Source organism: Cervus canadensis, chromosome 24, assembly GCF_019320065.1.
Source record: "Cervus canadensis isolate Bull #8, Minnesota chromosome 24, ASM1932006v1, whole genome shotgun sequence".
NCBI lineage: Eukaryota > Metazoa > Chordata > Mammalia > Artiodactyla > Cervidae > Cervus > Cervus canadensis.
This window is the reverse complement of record NC_057409.1, coordinates 44,066,224-44,086,415: the sequence shown is the minus strand read 5'-3', so window position 1 is coordinate 44,086,415 and position 20,192 is coordinate 44,066,224. Positions and strand designations below refer to the sequence as shown.

The following is a 20,192-nucleotide window of genomic DNA, read 5'->3' as shown; positions in this document are numbered from 1 at the left end:
GTTTACCATGGAAATCTCATAGAGAACTGAAAATTGTTTCTTCTTAGCAATCAACTGAGAGGGAGATTATAATTGAAATAACTGGATTATAAAGTGCAAAGTCAGGAATAACCTCTGTGCTGTTTCAGTGGCCTCAGATCAAACCATCCTGCTCTCCAAAGACACGTCTCTCATCTCCCCCACCCCTTGCCACCCCACTGTCTGAAATCCCAGTGAACTGAAATCCTTAGGGCCTGCAGTACACAGGAACTTGTGCCAGAAAGCATACCTCGTCTTGCTTTCAAAGTTCTTCTGCATCTCGGCACAGCGGAAATCCATTTCATTAGAGAGCTGGAAATGAGGCCAGGCCAGTGTTAACAAGACAGGAATGAGGACCCCACTCCCACTTCAACTTGCAACTTCTGAAAAACCTTCCCATTCATGGGGTACCCCCAACTGCCCTCACCTCTCCCACATAGTTACTGAAGGAATGAAACAATTCTTGCCTCTGTGTTGTTTGGTATGAAATCAGTTCATGATGTTGGTGTGTGGAAACCATTCCTTTCACTGATTTTTGGGCAGGTTTTTTCTCTTTGGCTGGATGTAAGCTTTATAAGGTCATGGCCTTTGGATTTGGGGATATGTAACTCAATCTAGCAATCATTTATTGTGCAAAAGTCTTGACCAGGAAAAGTCAAACAGGCCTAAGACTCAGGCCCTGTCTTCGATGAACTTAAAGATCATGTTAATAAATCCTTGGCAGAATGACTGTGTTTCCAGAGGCAGGGAGTGCTCAGACGCTGGTGACCCTCTGTTCTAACACACTGGGGCCTCTGGCTAGTGTCTCAGGAGGAGTGGACTCTGCCAGCTGGGACAAGCTTTGGGGGGCCAGCACTTCTCCCCACTGTGCAGTCACACAACAATGTGGGGTGTGACGGGAGGAATGCAAGAATCACAATGTGAAATCCCTCCATCAAAATAATCTCTAAATATGTCTTCAGTAGGGCCGGTGTTTTGAAAGCGTGTGTTTTGCCCAAGAACACACCAAGGATGAGTTGAGTGATCTCATGCAAATTATTTAACTTCCTGAGTCTCAGTTTCCTCTCTGTAGAAGGTGACCACAAAAACAGGGTTTTCAGAGAAATACAGGGATGAATCACCAGAAGGGAAGTTCTCAGCCTGAGTCCTAGGCTGGGTCACTATAGGATTCAGACACATCTGGGGTGTGTCAGAAGGTGAGGGGCTGCCTGCTGGGAAGTCACCCTTCACACGTGGCTTCCAGTAACAGCAAGCATGGTGCAGGTTGGGGGTGGAGGGAGTAATGAGCGGATGGGGAAGAGATGTAAGTGTCGCTCTGGTTTGTCACTCCAGCTCAGGACACCAGGCACCTCTGCTTGGGGTGGGGAAGAAGAATCCGTGATAAAGCGGATGGTAAGATCTAAAGGGTGGAGAAGGCAATGGCACCCCACTCCAGTACTCTTGCCTGGAAAATCCCATGGATGGAGGAGCCTGGTAGGCTGTGAACAATGGGGTCGCTAAGAGTCGGACACGATTGAGCAACTTCACTTTCGCTTTTCACTTTCACACATTGGAGAAGGAAATGGCAACCCACTCCAGTATTCTTGCCTGGAGAATCCCAGGGACAGGGAGCCTGGTGGGCTGCCATCTGTGGGGTCGCACAGAGTCGGACACGACTGAAGCGACTTGGCAGCACCAAGATCTAAAGGGAGTGTCACCACAGTCCCCAGGAGACACAAAGAGTGCAAACTGAAATCAGCAGATTCGGGAGAGTGGGCTTCAGCAGTTTCAACAGCAACAGGAAGTGGGACTGGAGGCTTCTGGGCACTTTTTGAGCAAAATTGAAGTACTGATCAAGCTGGTGCCATTAGCAAGAGTTTCAGCAAGGTCTGAAATGAAGCTCACCACACAGGGCATAGCGGGCTCTGGTGGAAATTGCTGGTGCCCCCTAGTGGAGCAACCCACTCCAGTACTCTTGGCTGGAAAATCCCATGGGTGCAGGAGCATGGTAGGCTACAGTCCACGGGGTCTCAAAGAGTTGGACACGACTGAGCGACTTCACTTTCCTTGTTTCCTAGTGGAAAAGATAGCGGCATTTACAGCATGCCAGAGATGCCCAGGGAGCTCCTGGAAATTGACTTAGGCCTGAAGATCAAACCAGTCAGTCTCAAAAGGAAATCAACCCTGAATATTGTAAGGACTGACGCTGAAGCTGAAGCTCCAATAATTTGGCCACCTGATGCGAAGAGCCAACTCATTGAAAAAGACCCTGATGCTGGGAAAGATTGATAGTAGGATGAGAAGGGGACGACAGAGGATGAGGTGGTTGGGTGGCATCATCAACTCAATGGACATGAGTTTAAGCAAGTTCCAGAAGATAGTGATGGACAGGGAAACCTGGCATGCTGCAGATAAATGGGTTCGCAAAGAGTCGGACATGACTGAACGACTGAACAGCAATTAGAGGAAGGACTTGAGTTCTTGGCAATTATGGATGAGGATGGAGTCAGGGAAATATGATGGGGTGACCACAGTCTTATCTGCAGAGCTGTTGCTTGGGCAACCTGGCTCCCATGAGTCAGGGACTTGGCCTCTTGTCTGGAACATAGCAGGTCATCTGAAACTATCAGTCTTTCCCCTTCCCATAGCTCACTCAAGGACCACTCACCAATTTTTGGGCAGAACGATGGTCTCTGTTCATTTGCTCTATGATCACTGTCAGCTCTGAGATCTGTTCTTTGAGGTCAGCAATGATATCAGTCCTGCGGGACAAGTAGCCCATCACCCACAGAGCTTCCATGCTTCCAGGGCCCTCCCTGAGCATGGCCGGCTCTGGCCCGGTGAGAGCCAGGCTGTGTTCTGCACTTCCTCCATCATCATGGGGTGGGGGTGCAGGGGCAGAGGGTGGGCTGGGAGAAGGAAATTTGGCAGTAGGGTTGTTGAGCTCAGACACAGACAGCCCTTTTGGGCAGACTGGCCAAAAGCGAGTAGGGGTAGTTTGGTGACTCACTAGATTAGAAGAGAAAGAGGAGGATGTCAGAAATCTATTAGGCTTTGACCTTGACTCAGTAAAGATAGTTGAAATGGAGGAGGGAGATGTTCAGAGGATTAGGAAATGAGTTGGGGGGAATAGAATTGACGGTGACAGTGACTCATAGACAAGGAACGGGCTGGAAACAGAACAAAGAAGGGATTTAAGAAAAAATCCATAATCTATTCTGAAAGCCACGCTCTTAAATCCCTTCTTTGTTCTGTTTCTGGAAGAAAGTAAAAGTGAAAGTGCTAGTCACTCAGTTTTGTCCAACTCTCTGTGACCCCAAGGATTGTAGCCCACCAGGCTCCTCTGTCCACAGAATTCTCCAGGCAAGAATACTGGAGTGGGTTGCCATTTCCTCCTCCAGGGGATCTTCCTGACTCGGGGATTGAACCCAGGTCTCTTGCATTGCTGGCAGACTCTTTACTGACTAAGCCACCAGGGAAGACCTGAATGGTCTTCATAGACAAGGAATGGGCTGGAAACAGGACAAAGAAGGGATTTTAGAGTGTGGCTTTCAGAATAGATTGTGGATGCTTGTGACTCTTGGGCCTCCATGAAATCTGTAAGATTACTCAGCTCTCTGGTTGAGCTGAAGTAAACGGGGTGGCAGGCAGTACAGCAGAGATGAGGTCCTTGATTCAATACGTCGAGAAAAGAAGAGAGGATGTAGGAGGAGATGGGGGAAAAGGAGATATGAGTTAGAGATTCAAGAGGTAGAATGAAAAGGATGTGGGGACTGACTTTATATGGTCCTGGAGGATGGGGAGTCGGTGAGCCTTGAATGACAGAGGGGGTGGCATAGGCTCAACTGGAATGGAATCAGGCCAGAGTCTTACACACCGCATCTCTCAGAGGCATTAGTGAGTGTTATCTTTGGACATAAGGAAAAAGATGCAGACTCGGGCCTCCCGGAAGTCCTGACTTTACTCTCAGTTCTCATTCTTCTAATTCAGACCATTGTATGAGTATCTCATCTACTCATTACCTTCAGGAACAACTACTCTCCTTTAGGATGAGTGACACCAACCCAGTCATTTTCCAGATCAGCTGCCTGAATCGTCCATCCATCCCCCTGACTCCAGTGGGCTCTGAGCAGGGAGGTGGGTACAGAGAGGCGCCAACACAGGGCTGAGCGAAGGAACCCTGTGGACTGGGCTTCAAGAGAGGGTTTGTCCTTGGGACAGGAGGGGAGAAGTCTGGGGAGCTGGAGGGAGTTCAAGGACATTACCTGGAAATTTTGGCTTTGTCCATGTTCTCCAATTCTGAATGTTTTTTCCTATCAAACATCTCATCTCCCAAGGTGACAGAAATCTGCTCCCTGTTCCGAACGAGGCGGTAGCCAGGTGACACATCTATCACTTCCTGGGCATCAAGGTGGAAGGCGAGGTCATATTACAGACTTGGAATGTTGGGATTGCTCCAGTATTCCTCTAGGGCCTTACTCACATCTTAGACCCACGAGGTGGGGTGTTCCCCTGTCGCCTCCCCCAGTTTCCTCTCTCCTGAAACCAAATTGCAAGACTCAGCTGGTCCCTGGGTGTCCCCATAGGCTTCTCAAACCCAACATGTGCAAAACCCAAACGCTGACCCCTGCTCCCCACTCTGCCTTTGAGCCCTGCTCCTCTTCAGCATTCTCCTTCCAGATGCCAGGCGGCTACTGGGCGTTGTGGACGCTGCTTAGGTTTTGGAATTAGATGGGCCTGAGTTTAAATCCTGACTCTGCCTAGCCAGTTATTCAGCATCTCTGAGCTTCAGTTTGCTTATCAGAAAATGAAGATAATAACTCTTCATCAAAGGGCTTCTTTGACAAATAAACAAAATAACACATGAAAAAATACCTAGCACAATTGTGAACAAAACAAAACTCAAAATTTTGGTCGGTTCCACCCAATCATCCATCTGGGCAGGGCTACCAACCAGCGTGGACCAGGAGAAGATGCACGGTCTTCTTTTAAAAAGATTTTTTGATGTGGTCTTTATTTTTTTTTTTTAATTAAAAAAAGTCTTTATTGAATGTGTTACAATATTGCTTCTGTTTAACGTTTTTGGTGTTTTGGCCCCAAGGCATGTGGGATCTTAGCTCTCTGACCAGGGGTCGAACCCGCGCCCCTGCATTGCGAGGCGAATTCTCAAGCACTGGACCGCCGGGCTAGTCCCAGATGTGCTGTCGTGAGCTGTGCAGGATGCCCTGTGGCATCTCTTATCTCCTAACTCTGCCTCAGCCTCATCCTCTCTTCACCACACCCCTGCCCCTCATGTGGTCCAAGGCCGCTGTCATCTTGCTCCTTGGCTCTGGTGCTCTCTTCTCAGTTGGCCTCGCTGCCTTTAGCCTGGCTCCCCTAAAGTTCATCATCCTCTCCACCTAGAGGGCTATTGTATTTTTGTTTATCTTTTTTCCTGACCATTAAGAGACTGTGTGATCTTCATACAAGAGAGGCGGAGCAGGGGAAGAGAGGCAAGGAAAATAGATATAAGCAGAGAGTGTAAAAAGGGCCAATAATACCCCACTGGAGGGCGTTTTCTAAAAATGTAAACCTGACCTGTGTCAGACCCCTAAAGGCTCCCAGGCACCAAGAGAACTAGGTCTAAACTGGAGGCAGGTGTCACGTCCTTCTGGGTACGGTCCCATCTCTTTCTCCAGCACCCTCCTGTCCCTGCTCCTTTCCTCTCATCCTCCCATCCCGGCTCCTCCCAGATGCCCTGGTGGTCTGTCCTCTTGTCTTTGTGGGTTCCCAAGTGCAGCAGAGGGTTTCCTGCATCTGGGCTTAAGCTGTTCCCTGGCCCGGACTGATTGCCGCCATCCGGTTTCTGTGGGAGACTCGCCTCACCTTATACCCTATAAGGCAGCAGAAAGTGGTAATTAATGCTTTCTTTAGGATCCAGCTGAGCTGAGTTCAAGTTCCGGTTCTACCCCTCACCAGCAACACATTAAATGTGATCTTGATAGATGCTCCTCAGGGGATCATTGCACGGATTCGAGGAGGTGAGTGTGTGTAAAAGATCTGTCTTCACATAGTGGGTCTCAATAAATGTTAGCCCCACTGCCCTCTTCCCAGTTTTACTCACATTAGGTAATTTATTGCTGTCCTCTTGTTTTCCTAAATGGACTTTCATTCTGTAAGAGAAAGGCGTGCTCAGAAAGCAGTCGGGGAAAAAATGAAGGTTGGTACACAGATTGCAATGAAATGATAAGTAGTAAAAAAGTAGGAAATCAATCCATCACTAGCCTAATAGTAGAACCATTCCTAAAACAAGGGCCTAGAAACTTCATATGAAGATCCAAGCACTCTCCTATGAGCCGGTGCCTAAGCTTCGATGCACATGCTTTTCAGTGACATCCTTGCTGTGTCTGCACGACTGCCTTTCTTCCTGTCTGCACTGGAAATTGGTGTTCTGGGAACCTGAACGTGCCCAGGGTTAAATAAATTCAGGGAAAGCAAAGTGTTACTGTTCTGAGAGCTGGTGTTAACCCTGATTATAATTAATAATTTTTTTCCAGATATGGAAACATGAGCATAGGGTCAGGTACTCAAATGTCATAAGAGTATTTACAGGGGCGCTTACCTGGGATGTTGGAAGAGGCGAATAAGAGTGACTATTCTGCTATGGTGGCAAGCAGCGCAAATCGGACTGTGTCGGTCTTCTCAGAATCCTCAGATGGCTTCCTACGTGTTATGGACTAAATTGTGTCCCCCCCATAATTCACCATATTGAAATCCTAACACCTGCCATCCCAGAATGTGACTGTATTTGGATTTACGAACTTTAAAGAAGTGACTGAGTTAAAATGAGGTCATGAAGGTGGGCACTAATACCGTTTTCCTGGTGTTCTTGCAAGAGAGCTTAGCACGCACAGAGAGAACCCTGGATGTGCACGCACAAAGCAGAGACCCGGTGAGGGGTGGCAGGCGGGCAGCCATCTGCAAGCCAAGGAGAGAGTCCTCACCAGAGGTCAACCCTGCCAGCATCTTGATCCTGGACTCCCAGCTTCCAGAACTATGGGACAATAAATTTCTGCTGCTTAAGCCTCTTAGTCTGTGGCTTTTGTTATGGTGGCCCCAGCAGTGAACACACCATCCTGTTTGGAGTGAAAATCGAAGTTCTTACGGTGGCCAGCACACTTCCCTGTGAGTTTCCTACTGTTATTACTAAATTACTATGAATTTAGTGGCTTAGAACAATACCTTGTTATGTTTAGTTCTAAAGTCAAAGTCTAAAACGGGTCTTCCTGGGTTAAAATCGAGGTGTTGGTCCGGTTGTCTTCCTCCTGGAGGCTCTGGGGGGAATCTATTTCTTTGCCTTTTCCAGCTCATAGAAGCTTCCCCTACTCCTAGTAGCCTTGTCCTCTGTCCTCAAAGCCCAAAGGTCATCACTCCAACCTGTGCTTCTGTTGTCGCGTCTCCTTCTCTGACATGCTGACTTCCTCTTTCACAGGCAAGGCCTTTTACTTTTACATTAAGTCCACCTTTACATTACATCCTGGATAATCCAGCACGATCTATCAGCTGCTGAGCAACCTAATTCCATCCGTCACCTTCCTTTCCCCTCAGCAAGTAACAGAACAAAGTGACGGTTTCCAGGGATTAGGACGTGCACTTCTGTGGGGAGGTAGGCAGGTGATTGTTACTCTGTGGACTGCATTCAGCATCTCTGCAGCTTCTTTGAGCTCATGTCCCCACACTCTCTCCTCCCTTCCTCCACTGGCCGCACATGGGCCACTTTGCTTTCCAGGAAAACATCAGATGTGCCAAGCAAGTTCCCACCCAGGGCCTCCATATTCACTGTTCCCTTTGCCAGGAGTGCTGGACCCCAGTGGTCAGCGTTGTTCCTGCTGACCTCTTACTCAGGGATTGCCCTGACCTCTCTCTGCAAAATTACAACCCCACCCTCACCATCCCCTCCTCCCGATGCCTGCGCTGTTTTTTCACAAAGTGCTTGCAGACTTCGGATGGATTTACACGTTCATGGCCATCTCCCCAGCCCTCCCCACTAGAATGCAAGTCCAGGAGAGCAGAGACTTTGCCGTGTTCATTGCTGTCTCCCTGCACCTGACTCAAAGTCTAGCAAATAGTAGGTGCTCAATGGTTTCCAAATAAATAAGTAAATAGAATACAAAGTTTCATGCAAAGGCCTAAACCTAAATTACACCAGATAAGCTTATAAATGTGAATGAAAATTTTAATTGATGAGTAAAAACAGAGCTGCAGTCTACAGAAATCCTTAGACATAGTAAAGTCATCAAGAAAAGGATGAGTGCACGCCATAAGTCTGTGGGAGGCTTTGGGTCAAGGACGTGCGTGGGCATTCAAGGCTTTTAGGGCAGGGAGGGGCTCTCTGGGGCACCCTGCTTAGAACTCCTTGGAAGTGAATTTGAAAGCAGTGAGGGCAAAGGGCCACAGAATCCACCTGTAGGAGCTAAGGTTTGGAGGAAATCCCAGTGCGTTTTGGCATTTCTCTGACAACACTTGGGAGCAGTTACCTCAAGTCAGGGCAGGTTGTAAAGGCCTAGAAGGGAGATTATTTTATTCACATACCTCAAATCATCCCTGTTCCATGGACGTGAAAACACTTACTTTGGGGTGACAACAGATTTTGTTATCCGTTGGGCATAATTTTGTTTTCTTCCAGCTGGAGGAAGAGGAGAGAGCCTGAGAGTGAAAAAGGAAATCGTGAGAAAGAGAAAATTGGAAATTCAGAAACCTGCTTTAGCACTCTCAGGGAAGGGAGACCCCCCACAGTGACCCCAAATTGGAAGGCACGGTGTGCCAAGGGGAATCTTTATAATCAGGATGGTCTGGGGAACCGCAGGCTGATGGCCCTGGCACTTGTTTGCTGACCAGGGGCTCCTGGACTGAGGTCCTCTGGTTCCAGAAGCTCTTTGTCCCCATGTAGCAAGTCACATGGGGGGCCCCTGCCATGGCCCTGTCCCTCCTGGGCTTACTCTGCAGATTCCTCACTGAAACCACACTCCGCCCCAGCTGGCCGGTCCAGAGGGCTCTGCAGCCAACAGGTGAGTAAAGCCGGGCTTTCTGGCCGCTTTAGGATTTTGCTGCCAAGCTGACTGTTTTGGAAATCTTGTGAGAGAAAGAGGGCTGCCCCACTCCACGGAACCCAAGCCCTCAGGCCACACTCCATCCTGGATAATCCTTACTTGGGCTTCATCGAGGAGGTCTTCCTTGGTGGCTGAGGGGTCTTGATTAGCTTTCGTGGCCCCAGGTTCCAGGGATCCCAGCAGGTGCAGTAGACGAGGGGGTTGGGGTACATGGCAGGTCAGGGGCTGTCTTGGCTGCTGGGTCAGGAGGCCTCACCGAAGCGGGAAAACAGCAGCACAGTCACACTGTTGAGAGTCAGAGCAACAACGCTTAGAGACGAATTGGGAAGAGCCCAGAGAAAGCCCAAAGCACAGATGACAGATTCTGGAAGCTGTCAGTGTGGTACAGGGTCTTGAATATAGCACAACACCTCACCTCTGGCCACCCAGGAGATCTGACTTGAAAGCCATTTAACATTTGATGTCGTTGTTATTTAGTCGCTCAGTCATGTCCAACTCTTGCAACCCCATGAACTGCAGCCTACCAGGCTCCTCTGTCCACGGGATTTCCCAGACAAGAATTCTGGAGTGGGTTGTCATTTTCTTCTCCAGGTGATCTTCCTGACCCAGGAGCAAACCCGCATCTCCTGCATTGGCAGGCGGGTTCTTTACCACTTAGCCACCTGGGAAGGAGTCGCGGAGGGCTTACTATGGGCCAGATCCACAATAAGTCATCAGTTATTGTTGTGCCAGCTTTACAGATGAGGACAGTGAGGCTCAGAAAGCTAACAGAGGTAGCAAGTCACAAAGTTGGAAACAAACACAAGTCTATCTGACTCCTGAGCACTTGCTTTTCCATCAGGTCACACGAGCTATCTCCGAAGGGCAGAGAAATGCCTGTAACAGGTAGGTCATGCATAGACCTTCCCAGAAAAGCAGCTCTGTGACTCAGATTACAGTGCAAGGGAATCTTCCAGGTTCTCTTTCCTGGTCACCGGCCTGAACTGCACAGCTAAAACTCTTCCTTCTGGGCTTCATAAAAACAAACAACTCTGTAACAAAGGTTTGCATGAAAAACAACTGGAGGCTTGACCACACTTGTTTATCTTCTTTCTTTTCCAGAACTCCACTAAAATGGGAGTACGGATTAAGAGATATTTAATTCCACAAGAACAGAGAGGAGGAGAGAGGAGACAGCATCGCAGAAGTGATGTCCACATGGGTTTGGCACTGTGACTCCTCACTTAGTACACCACAGGAAACTACAGCTTATGAGCCTGCAAAGGATGTACAAACCAGCAGAAGCCAGTTTCCAGGAGAAAGCCCCCCACGATGCAGGGTTGGAACTGGATTATCTGATGTTTGGGATGGGTATTTGACATCTGTTGGAGCACATGGGAGGTCAAATAGTGTTCCTTCCCCTTACTCCCCTGTCCCGTGTTCTAAGGAAATATGTTACCTTACATGCCAGAAGGTGCTTTGTAGCTGTGATTAAGGATTTACCTCAACCAGTTTTTTTTCTTCTAGTTTTTATTTTTTATTAAAGTATATTTGACATACAATATATTTAGTTCAGTTCAGTTGCTCAGGCATGTCTGACTCTTTGTGACCCCATGAACTGCAGCACATCCAAGTCCAAGGGAGTCCAAGTCTTCTCCAACACCACAGTTCAAAAGCATCGATTCTTTAGCACTCAGCTTTCTTTATAATCCAACTCTCACTTCTATACATGACTACTAGAAAAACCATAGCTTTGACTAGACGGACTTTTGTTGGCAAAGATATGTCTCTGTTTTTTAACATGCTATCTAGATTGGTCATAACTTTTCTTCCAAGGAGCAAGCGTCTTTTAATTTCATGGCTGCAGTCACCATCTGCAGAGATTTTGGAGTCCAAAAAAATAAAGTCACTGTTTCCACTGTCTATTTGCCATGAAGTGATGGGACCAGATGCCATGATCTTAGTTTTCTGAATGTTGAGTTTTAAGCCAACTTTTTCACTCTCCTCTTTCACTTTCATCAAGAGGCTCTTTAGTTCTTCCTTAATTTCTGCCGTAAGGGTGGTGTCATCTGCATATCTGAGGTTATTGATATTTCTCCTGGCAATCTTGATTCCAGCTTTTGGTTCACCCAACCCGGCGTGTCTCATGATGTACTCTGCATATAAGTTAAACAAGCAGGGTGACAATATATAGCTTTGACGTACTCCTTTTCCTATTTGGAACCAGTCTGTTGTTCCATGTCCAGTTCTAACTGTTGCCTCCTGAACTCCATACAGAATTCTCAAGAGCCAGGTCAGGTGGTCTGGTAGTCCTATCTCTTTCAGAATTTTCCACAGTTTGCTGTGATCCACACAGTCAAGGCTTTGGCGTAGTCAATAAAGCAGAAATAGATGTTTTTCTGGAACTCTCTTGCTTTTTCAATGATCCAGCAGGTGTTGGCAATTTGATCTCTGATTCCTCTGTCTTTTCTAAATCCAGCTTGAACATCTGGAAGTTCATGGTTCACATACTGTTGAAGCCTAGCTTGGAGAATTTTGAGCATTACTTTGCTAACCTGTGAGATGAGTACAACTGTGCAGTAGTTTGAACATTCTTTGGCATTGCCTTTTTCTGGGACTGGAATAAAAACTGACCTTTTCTAGTCCTGTGGCCACTGCTGAGTTTTCCAAATTTGCTGGCATATTGAGTGCAGCATTTTCACAGCATCACCTTTCAGGATTTGAAATAGCTCAACTGGAATTTCATTACCTCCACTAGCTTTGTCCACAGCTATGCTTCCTAAGGCTTACTTGACTTCGCATTCCAGTATGTCTGGCTCTAGGTGAGTGATCACACCATCGTGATTATCTGGGTTGTGAAGATCTTTTTTGTATAGTTCTTCTGTGTATTCTTGCCACCTCTTCTTAACATCTTCTGCTTCTGTTAGGCCAATACCATTTCTGTCCTTTATTGTGCCCATCTTTGCATGAAATGTTCCTTTGGTATCTCTCATTTTCTTGAAGCGATCTCTAGTCTTTCCCATTCTATTGTTCTCCTCTATTTCTTTGCATTGATCACTGAGGAAGGCTTTCTTATCGCTCCTTGATATTCTTTGGAACTCTGTATTCAGATGTTTATAGCTTTCCTTTTCTCCTTTACATTTAGCTTCTGTTCTTTTCTCAGATATTTGTAAAGCCTCTTCAGACAACTATTTTGCTTTTTTGCATTTCTTTTTCTTGGGGATGGTCTTGATCCCTGTCTCCTGTACAACGTCATGAACCTCTGTCCATAGTTTATCAGGCAATCTGTCTGTCAAGTCTAATCCCTTGAATCTATTTCTCACTTCCACTGTATAATTGTAAGGGATTTGATTTAGGTCATACCTGCATGGTCTAGTAGCTTTCCCCTACTTTCTTCAATTTAAGTCTGAATTTGGCAATAAGTTCATGATCTGAGCCACAGTCAGCTCCTGGTCTTGTTTTTGCTGACTGTATAGAGCTTCTCCATCTTTGGCTGAAAAGAATATAATCAATCTGATTTCGGTGTTGACCATCTGGTGATGTCCATGTATAGAGTCTTCTCTTGTGTTGTTGCTCTGACCAGTGCATTCTCTTGGCAAAACTCTATTAGCCTTTGCCCTGCTTCATTCCGTACTCCAAGGCCAAATTTGCCTGTTACTCCAAGTATTTCTTGACTTCCTACTTTTGCATTCCTGTCCCTTATAATCTGAGGACAGCTCTTTTGGGTATTAGTTCTAGAAGGTTTTGTAGGTCTTCATAGAACTGTTCAACTTCAGCTTCTTCAGCATTACTGGTTGGGGCATAGACGTGGATTAATGTGATATTGAATGGTTTGCCTTGGAAATGAACAGAGATCATTCTCTCATTTTTTTTTTTTTTTAAATAAGATGTCATGAAATCGGTTTAATCAGAGAATACACAGATAATTTTATCTTAATGCTTCATAGTCGTTAGTATGAACAGGGCATTTTTGATGCTGAAACCTTCCAAATACAACATACATCTTTATAGTTGTCAAGTTCAGGCTTGGCACATCCTGGTAGAGTTATAAATGACTTATGATACTTTATGTAATAATATGATTTTACTCTATGCTTTAAAGCCACATGTTTAAAAAGTGAACTCAGTTCATAACAATTTGAAAGAAAGTCGGGACAAAAAGTCCTAGTTCTCAGGCCACCTTCAGGGTGCCAGACATCCCAAGAAAAGCAGGTTTGTTCCAACGTGGTGTGGCCTTTCAAAGGAAGTGGAGGTGGCGTAGAAGATAATGCTATTTGCAAGATGTCCTTTTCTCTCCTGAATCACCACTGGGAAAGTGCTCTCCTGAGGACTCAGGGATGCTCTGCTGCAAGTCCAGGCATCTGTGGTCACTGGGTGGTGGCAGGCTTCAGTCACCAGCCTGCCTGGATGTAGGGGCAGACAGAACTCTAATCCTGCCAGCAGAGTGAGGGTGAACTTGAGCCTCTGCAGTCTTCAGACTCCAAGGTAGTGTCCAATATACCAACAATCTCTTTACTTTTGTAAAGGGCCTAATAATGACCAGTGCCTTATCCAATGTGATTCCATGGGATTCATTTGTATTTTTTAAATTTTTAAAAGACTTTTATTTATTTTTTAGTTTTTGGCCATGTAGCATGTGGGATCTTAGTTCCCTGACCAGAGACTGAATTTGTGCCTTCGTGGTGGAAGCATGGAGTCTTAACCACTGAACCACCAGGCAAGTTCCATGGGATATGTTTTTGAAACAAATGCGCTGGAATTTACATACTGAATGAACACTGTAAACTTCGAAGGAGTTACCTTCTTTTAACAATGCCACCATCATTCAAGCTATCTTTGATACTCTACTTTGAACCCTGACACTATGGTTTATGGTACACTTAAAATAATCTTTACAAAGATGACAAGATTTTGACTTTAGGGTAGGTCTGATATTGTGTAAGTCATCAAAAAAAGAGAAATCTGAACAATTTAGTCTCACTCTGAGCTAATTTTAAGGGTCAGCTAGTGTGTCCTTACAGCATAAAGTGCTCAGCCAATATTTTCTAGAAGAACAAGTCTTAACATCTGTTGTCAATGGTGGCTTTCTTTGTGAATAGCAATTTAAGATTCTAAAGTAAGAAAGCTGTTGCCTTAAATTATTATAAACTTACTAAAAAGGCTGTGTTGTTGTTCAGTTGCTAAGTCATGTCCAACTCTTTTGTGACCCCATAGACTGTAGCCTGCAAGGCTTCACTGTCTATGGGATTTCCCAGGCAAGAATACTGGAGTGGCTTGCCATTTCCTTCTCCAGTCGTTCTCTCATTTTTGAGATTGCATCCAAGTACTGCATTTTGGACTCTTTTGTTGACTGTGATGGCTACTCCATTTCTTCTAAGGGGTACAATATGTTAGTTTCCAGTATACAACACAGTGATTTGACATTTATATACATTATAAGCTAATAAAAGTCTAGTATCCATTTGTCACATGCAAAGTTATTACAATGTTATTGACAATATTCCCTATGCTATATATTATATCTCTATGATAGTTATTTTATAACTGGAAATTTGTACCTCTTGTTCCTCTTCACCTATTTTGCCCAAGTTTTTAACCCCTCCTTTTTCTGGCAACCACTTTGTTTTCTGTATCTATGAGTCTGTTTCTGTTTTGTCCTGTTTGTTCATTTGCCTTTTTTTTTTTTTTGAAGTCATTATTAAGTTTTTGTTGAAAATAACTCATGTTCAAAAAGAAAGGCCAATATGGTGTGTTATCAGAATAGTGTAAATCAGAGTTGATTGGCTGGTTAAAAAGTCATATGGAAAAGTTGAAAGGAAACTGAGTTTTAAGAGAGTGTAAATAACTAAAATATTTTAAAATGTTATATTAAAATTAGAAATTTTATACTAAAGATATACTAGAATATACTGGAATGTTTGCAAAAATGAAAAGGGTGCTTTGCTTTTTAGATTCCACATATAAGTGAAACCATACTGTTTGTCTTTCTCTGACTTATTTCACTTGGCATAATAGTCTCTAGGTCCATTCATATTATTGCAATGGCAAGATTTCATTCTTTTTTGTGACTTAGTAATATTCCATTATTTCCCTCTTCACAACATTCTTTACTAAAATTTCCCTTGGGTTTTGAAATCATTGGGTCTGATTTTGCACAGAAAATCTGCTTATCATCTGTGGGGCTCCAATAAATGTACTTTCATTTTTACAAGTCTCAGCTTCCTCATCTGCAAAATGAGGGGAAAATTCATGCCTCCTTACTGGGTTCTCCGGCACATGAAATGAGACCATGTCAGGAAAGTTCCCAGCACACTGCCTTGCATACATTAGGGTTTCAAAAACTGACAAATGAGTTTAGGAACATTATGAAAAAGGTATTTTGTTTACAGAAGCTTTTATTTCTAAATTTTTGGGAGAATAAGCTTTTTTAAAAATACGTGTTAAATTGAATTATGTTCATAAGAAAATAACACCGAAAAGCCTAATGAAGTAAAAATAATCCAAAATACTAGCATCTAGAGATGACCACTGAAAATATTTTGGTGAGTGCCCTCTAGAATTCTCTCTAGTCTAAAGAAACAGATGCATAATTTTCCATAAATGGAAACAAATTCTACTTACATCCTAGATATGCCTTTTTAAACATATAGTCAGTAACTATATCCATATACAATCATAGAATTATTTTTAAACTTAAGTTTACTGTGGAGAAATTTTTAAAATGTACAGAAGTAGAGAAAAGAGTACAGTGAACTCACACATATTGTCACCTAGCTACAATCATTAGCAATTTATGGCTAGTCTCATTCGTCTTAGCTCACCTTTTTAAAAATTGGAGAATAATTGCTTTGGAATGTTGTGCTGGCTTCTGCTGTCCCACAGTGTGAATCAACTGTACGGACACATATCTACCCTCCCTCCTGAGACCCCCTGCCCCTCCGCCACCCCACCCCTCTAGGGCATCACAGAGCACTGAACTGAGTTAGCCCACTTTTCTAACACTAGATTATTTTAAAGCAAATTTAAAGCAAATCTATAACTTTAATTATTTAAAACAAGCCTTTTAAACAAGACTGAGGACTTCCGTGGTCGTCCAATGGTTAAGAATCTGCCTGCAAAGCAGGGGACATAGGTTTCATCCCTGGTCCAGGAAGATTCCATGTGCTGCAGGGCAACTGAGCCCACGTGCCAGAACTACTGAGCCCTCACATCCTGGAACCCATGCTCCGCAACAAGAGAGTAGTGCCCGCTCACTGCAACTAGAGAAAGCCCACGTGCAGCATCAAAGACCCAAGAGAACCAAAAATAAACAAATAGAGAAATAAATTTAAAAAGCCTGAAATTTGTTTCTATATTATCATGACTTTGTAAATTTCTCTTTTATGAATGTACCCACTTATATTTTTAGCTAGTTTTGTATTGATAAACATTTGCTTGTTTCCTTTTTTTCTGATTATGAGCAATGCCTTGGTGCATATTCTTTTGCTCTTAAAAAGTAAAGGCCTCCAAATACCCATGGGAATGATACTCAAAATTATTAACAACAGTAAGACAAGGCTATGGAACAAGTAGAATAGTTGAGGGTTATGGGGTGGAACACGGTGATGGAGGACCCCACTCTCATCCCCACACCGGGTATCAACCACTAGTTGAATCCTGAGGAGGTATGGGGGTGCCAGGAGAATTGTGGAGGTAACCAAGGAGGCAGGCATGACATTTGAGGGGCTTGAACAATGTATACACACAGCCAGTATGGCAGTATTTTTATATTTCAATAACTGTGCATACAAGCTAAATGTCAGCCCTCTGCCTTCATACTCCCCCAAGATGGAATCACAGTTAACAGCTTTTTGGGTATCTTTCCAGAAATATTATATAATATTTAAAATTTTTTTACGTAAACAAGGACACACCTAATACACTACACCATGCCTTGCTTTTTTTGGTGTGTGTATATCTGGACTTGCCTGGTGGCTCAGTGGTAAAGTATCTGCCTGCCAGGCAGGAAACTCAAGTCTGATCCCTGAGTTAGGAAGATCCCCTGGAGAAGGAAATGGCAACCCACTCTAATATTCTTGCCTGGGCAATCCCATGGACAGACGAGTTTGGCGAGCTACAAATCCAAGGGGTCACAAAACAGTTGGACATGACTTGGCAACTAAACGACAACAGGATATCTAATAGATATTTCCATATCAGCATGGATAGATCTAATGCATACACAGTGGCTAGATGTGCATTTTATGGCTCTAAGACTATAGATGTGTGTGTGTGTGTTTTAGAATCTTGCTCGTCATTCTTTTCCTTTCCTATCTCTCTTTCTGATGGTTTTATCTGAGACTTAGTGGACCAAATGTGCCGATTGGTGACCCTGTAGTAACCAGTGAGCTGCTGAGCCTCCAGAAAGGTCACTGGTTAGCATTAGTAATCAGAAAAGAACAATTTTTATGAAACATCTTTCCAAAGAGCTTACCTTGGACTGCCCAAAGATTTGTTTTCCCCATGTAGTTTCTCTTCAAGTCAGGAGTCTTAAAGTCACTGTAAGGTTATAGACAAATTCTTTTTCATCAATGCAAAATCAGAATTAATTTTAGGTCAAATCCGGAGGGTTCCAGGATGTGAGACTTTAGTGGTGGTTCCAAGTGATTGAAATGCCAGAGCAGAAAATCCACAGTATTCCAGGGAATCCAATCGAAGTCTTTCACAAAGGCTGACCTGGCATGAGCGTGTATTTCCCTTCTGAAGACGATCCAGTTTGAGTCTTTCAGTATTGCAGTGTAAGTCAAACTAGAGGAGAAAGTCACCCCTTCATTCAGACTCTCTTGTGAGAGCTGGAGTTGTGAGATTTTCCCTAGCAGATGGTGAGGAAAGGTTTGTTTCTTTTATTGCTATGGAAACAGAATGGCAGCATCTCATTGGCTCAGGCCCTCAGCTCTTAAGAGAGAAGGCTAGAGAAGCAGCCATTGAGAAATTCTCCAAGATATGTTTAAGACATAATAAGACATGAGACAAGAGACAAGATCTGTTTAAGACATACTACCAGAGGAAACAGAATTAAGTAGCACTCCTAGGCTTAGTAGGCTGTGGCAGTCTTTTCCAGGCAGGATCTGAGATGGGTTTTAAATTCCTCTGTCATTGGCTCACAGAAACCTAAAACTCTAAAGTAGACACTTTCTTCCTTGAATTTCAGGCTTTGAAATCTGTTAAAGTACCAGTCCACCAGGGCAGGAGTCCTTTTCAGTTACCAAGGAGCTCAGATTTTTTGCCGTAAAGAAAACTGCTTTTACTTATTACAGAAAAAAAGAAGCTTGTTTATCAAAGACCAGTAGCTTTTACTTTTAATCTACTGCACCTCACTGTATTTTACACATTTTATAAAAAAAATTGCATGAAATAATACCCTTATTACATACTATTTTATCTTTCTTTTTTAAATAATTTAAAATTTTTACTTATGTTTAAAAATTATTTTAAAAATTTATTTTATGTTGGAGCAGAGTTGATTAACAATGTTGTGTTAGTTTCAGGTATGCAGCAAAGTAGTTCAATTATACATATGTCTATTCTTTTTTAAATTCTTTTCCTATTTATGTTATTACAGAATATTGAGCAGAGTTCCCTGCGCTATACAGTAGGTCCTTGTTGATTATCTATTTTAAATGCAGTAGTGTGTACATGTTAAGAACAAACTCCTGATCTATTCCTTCTTTTAACTATTTTTAACAATGCTTCTAGTTAAAATGAAAGCTGATTATAAATCCATCTTATTGATTTCACGATTCGCTGAAGAGCCACAAGCCGAAGCTTTTAAAACATTGCTATAAGTTCATCCATTCATTCTACTCCATCAGTTCAGTTCAGTTCAGTCACTCAGTTGTGTCCGACTCTTTGCGACCCCATGGACTGCAGCACACCAGGCTTCCCTGTCCATCACCAACTCCCGGAGCTTGCTCAAATTCATGTCCATCGAGTTGGTGATGCCATCCAACCATCTCATCCTCTGTGGTCCCCTTCTCCTCCTGCCTTCAAGCTTTCCCAGCATCAGGGCCTTTTCCAATGAGTCAGTTCTTCGCATCAGGTAGCCAAAGTATTGGAATTTCAGCTTAAACATCAGTCCTTCCAATGAATATTCAGGACTGATCTCCTTTAGGATAGACTGGTTGGATCTCTTTGCAGTCCAAGGGACTCTCAAGAGTATTCTCCAACACCACAGTTCAAAAGTATCAATTCTTCGTGCTCAGCTTTTTTTATAGTCCAACTCTCACATCCATACATGACTACTGGAAAAACCATAGCTTTGACTAGAAGGAACTTTGTTGGCAAAGTAATGTATCTGGTTTTTAAAATGCTGTCTAGGTTGGTCATAGCTTTTCTTTCAAGGAGCAAGCATTTTTTAATTTCACAGCTGCACTCACCATCTACAGAGATTTTGAAGCACCAGAAAATAAAGTCTTTCACTGTTTCCATTGTTTCCCCATCTATTTGCCATGCGGTGATGGGACCAGATGCCATGATCTTAGTTTTCTGAATGTTGAGCTTTAAGCCAACATTTTCACTCTCCTCTTTCACTTTCATCAAGAGGCTGTTTGGTTCTTCTTCACTTTCTGCCATAATGGTGGTGTCATCTGCATATATGAGGTTATTGATATTTCTCCTGGCAATCTTGATTCCAGCTTGTGCTTCACCCAGCCCGGCGTGTCTCATGATGTACTCTGCATATAAGTTAAATAAGCAGGGTGACGACATACAGCCTTCACGTACTGCTTCCACATTTGGAACCAGTCTGCTGTTCCACGTCTAGTTCTAACTGTTGCTTCTTGAGCTGCATACAAGTTTCTCAAGAGGCAGGTCAGGTGATCTGCTATTCCCATCTCTTGAAGAATTTCACAGTTTGTTGTGATCCACATAGTCATAGGCTTTGGCGTAGTCAATAAAGCAGAAGTAGATACTTTTCTGGAACTCTCTTGCTGTTTTGATGATCCAGCAGGTGTTGGCAATTTGATCTCCGGTTCCTCTGCCTTTTCTAAATCCAGCTTGAACATCTGGAAGTTCATGGTTCACATACTGTTGAAGCCTGGCTTGGAGAATTTTGAACATTACTTTGCTAGCCTGTGAGATGAGTGTAAT

General features: G+C 43.9%; 1 protein-coding gene across 2 annotated transcripts in view; it reads right to left on the bottom strand.

Moving 5' to 3' along the window:
* The window catches only part of FLACC1 (flagellum associated containing coiled-coil domains 1), a 29,645-nt gene extending 20,347 nt beyond the window's left edge, over positions 1-9,298 (bottom strand). For both annotated transcript variants that reach the window (XM_043445583.1, XM_043445584.1), the window contains exons 1-6: positions 9,186-9,298; positions 8,608-8,682; positions 6,101-6,149; positions 4,263-4,396; positions 2,666-2,759; positions 269-330 (exon numbers count right to left, since the gene is read on the bottom strand). In XM_043445583.1, coding sequence (XP_043301518.1) covers positions 269-330; positions 2,666-2,759; positions 4,263-4,396; positions 6,101-6,149; positions 8,608-8,682; positions 9,186-9,298 — 527 coding nt within the window. The remainder of the gene's footprint in view (positions 1-268; positions 331-2,665; positions 2,760-4,262; positions 4,397-6,100; positions 6,150-8,607; positions 8,683-9,185) is intronic.
* Positions 9,299-20,192: the final 10,894 nt, after the last annotated feature.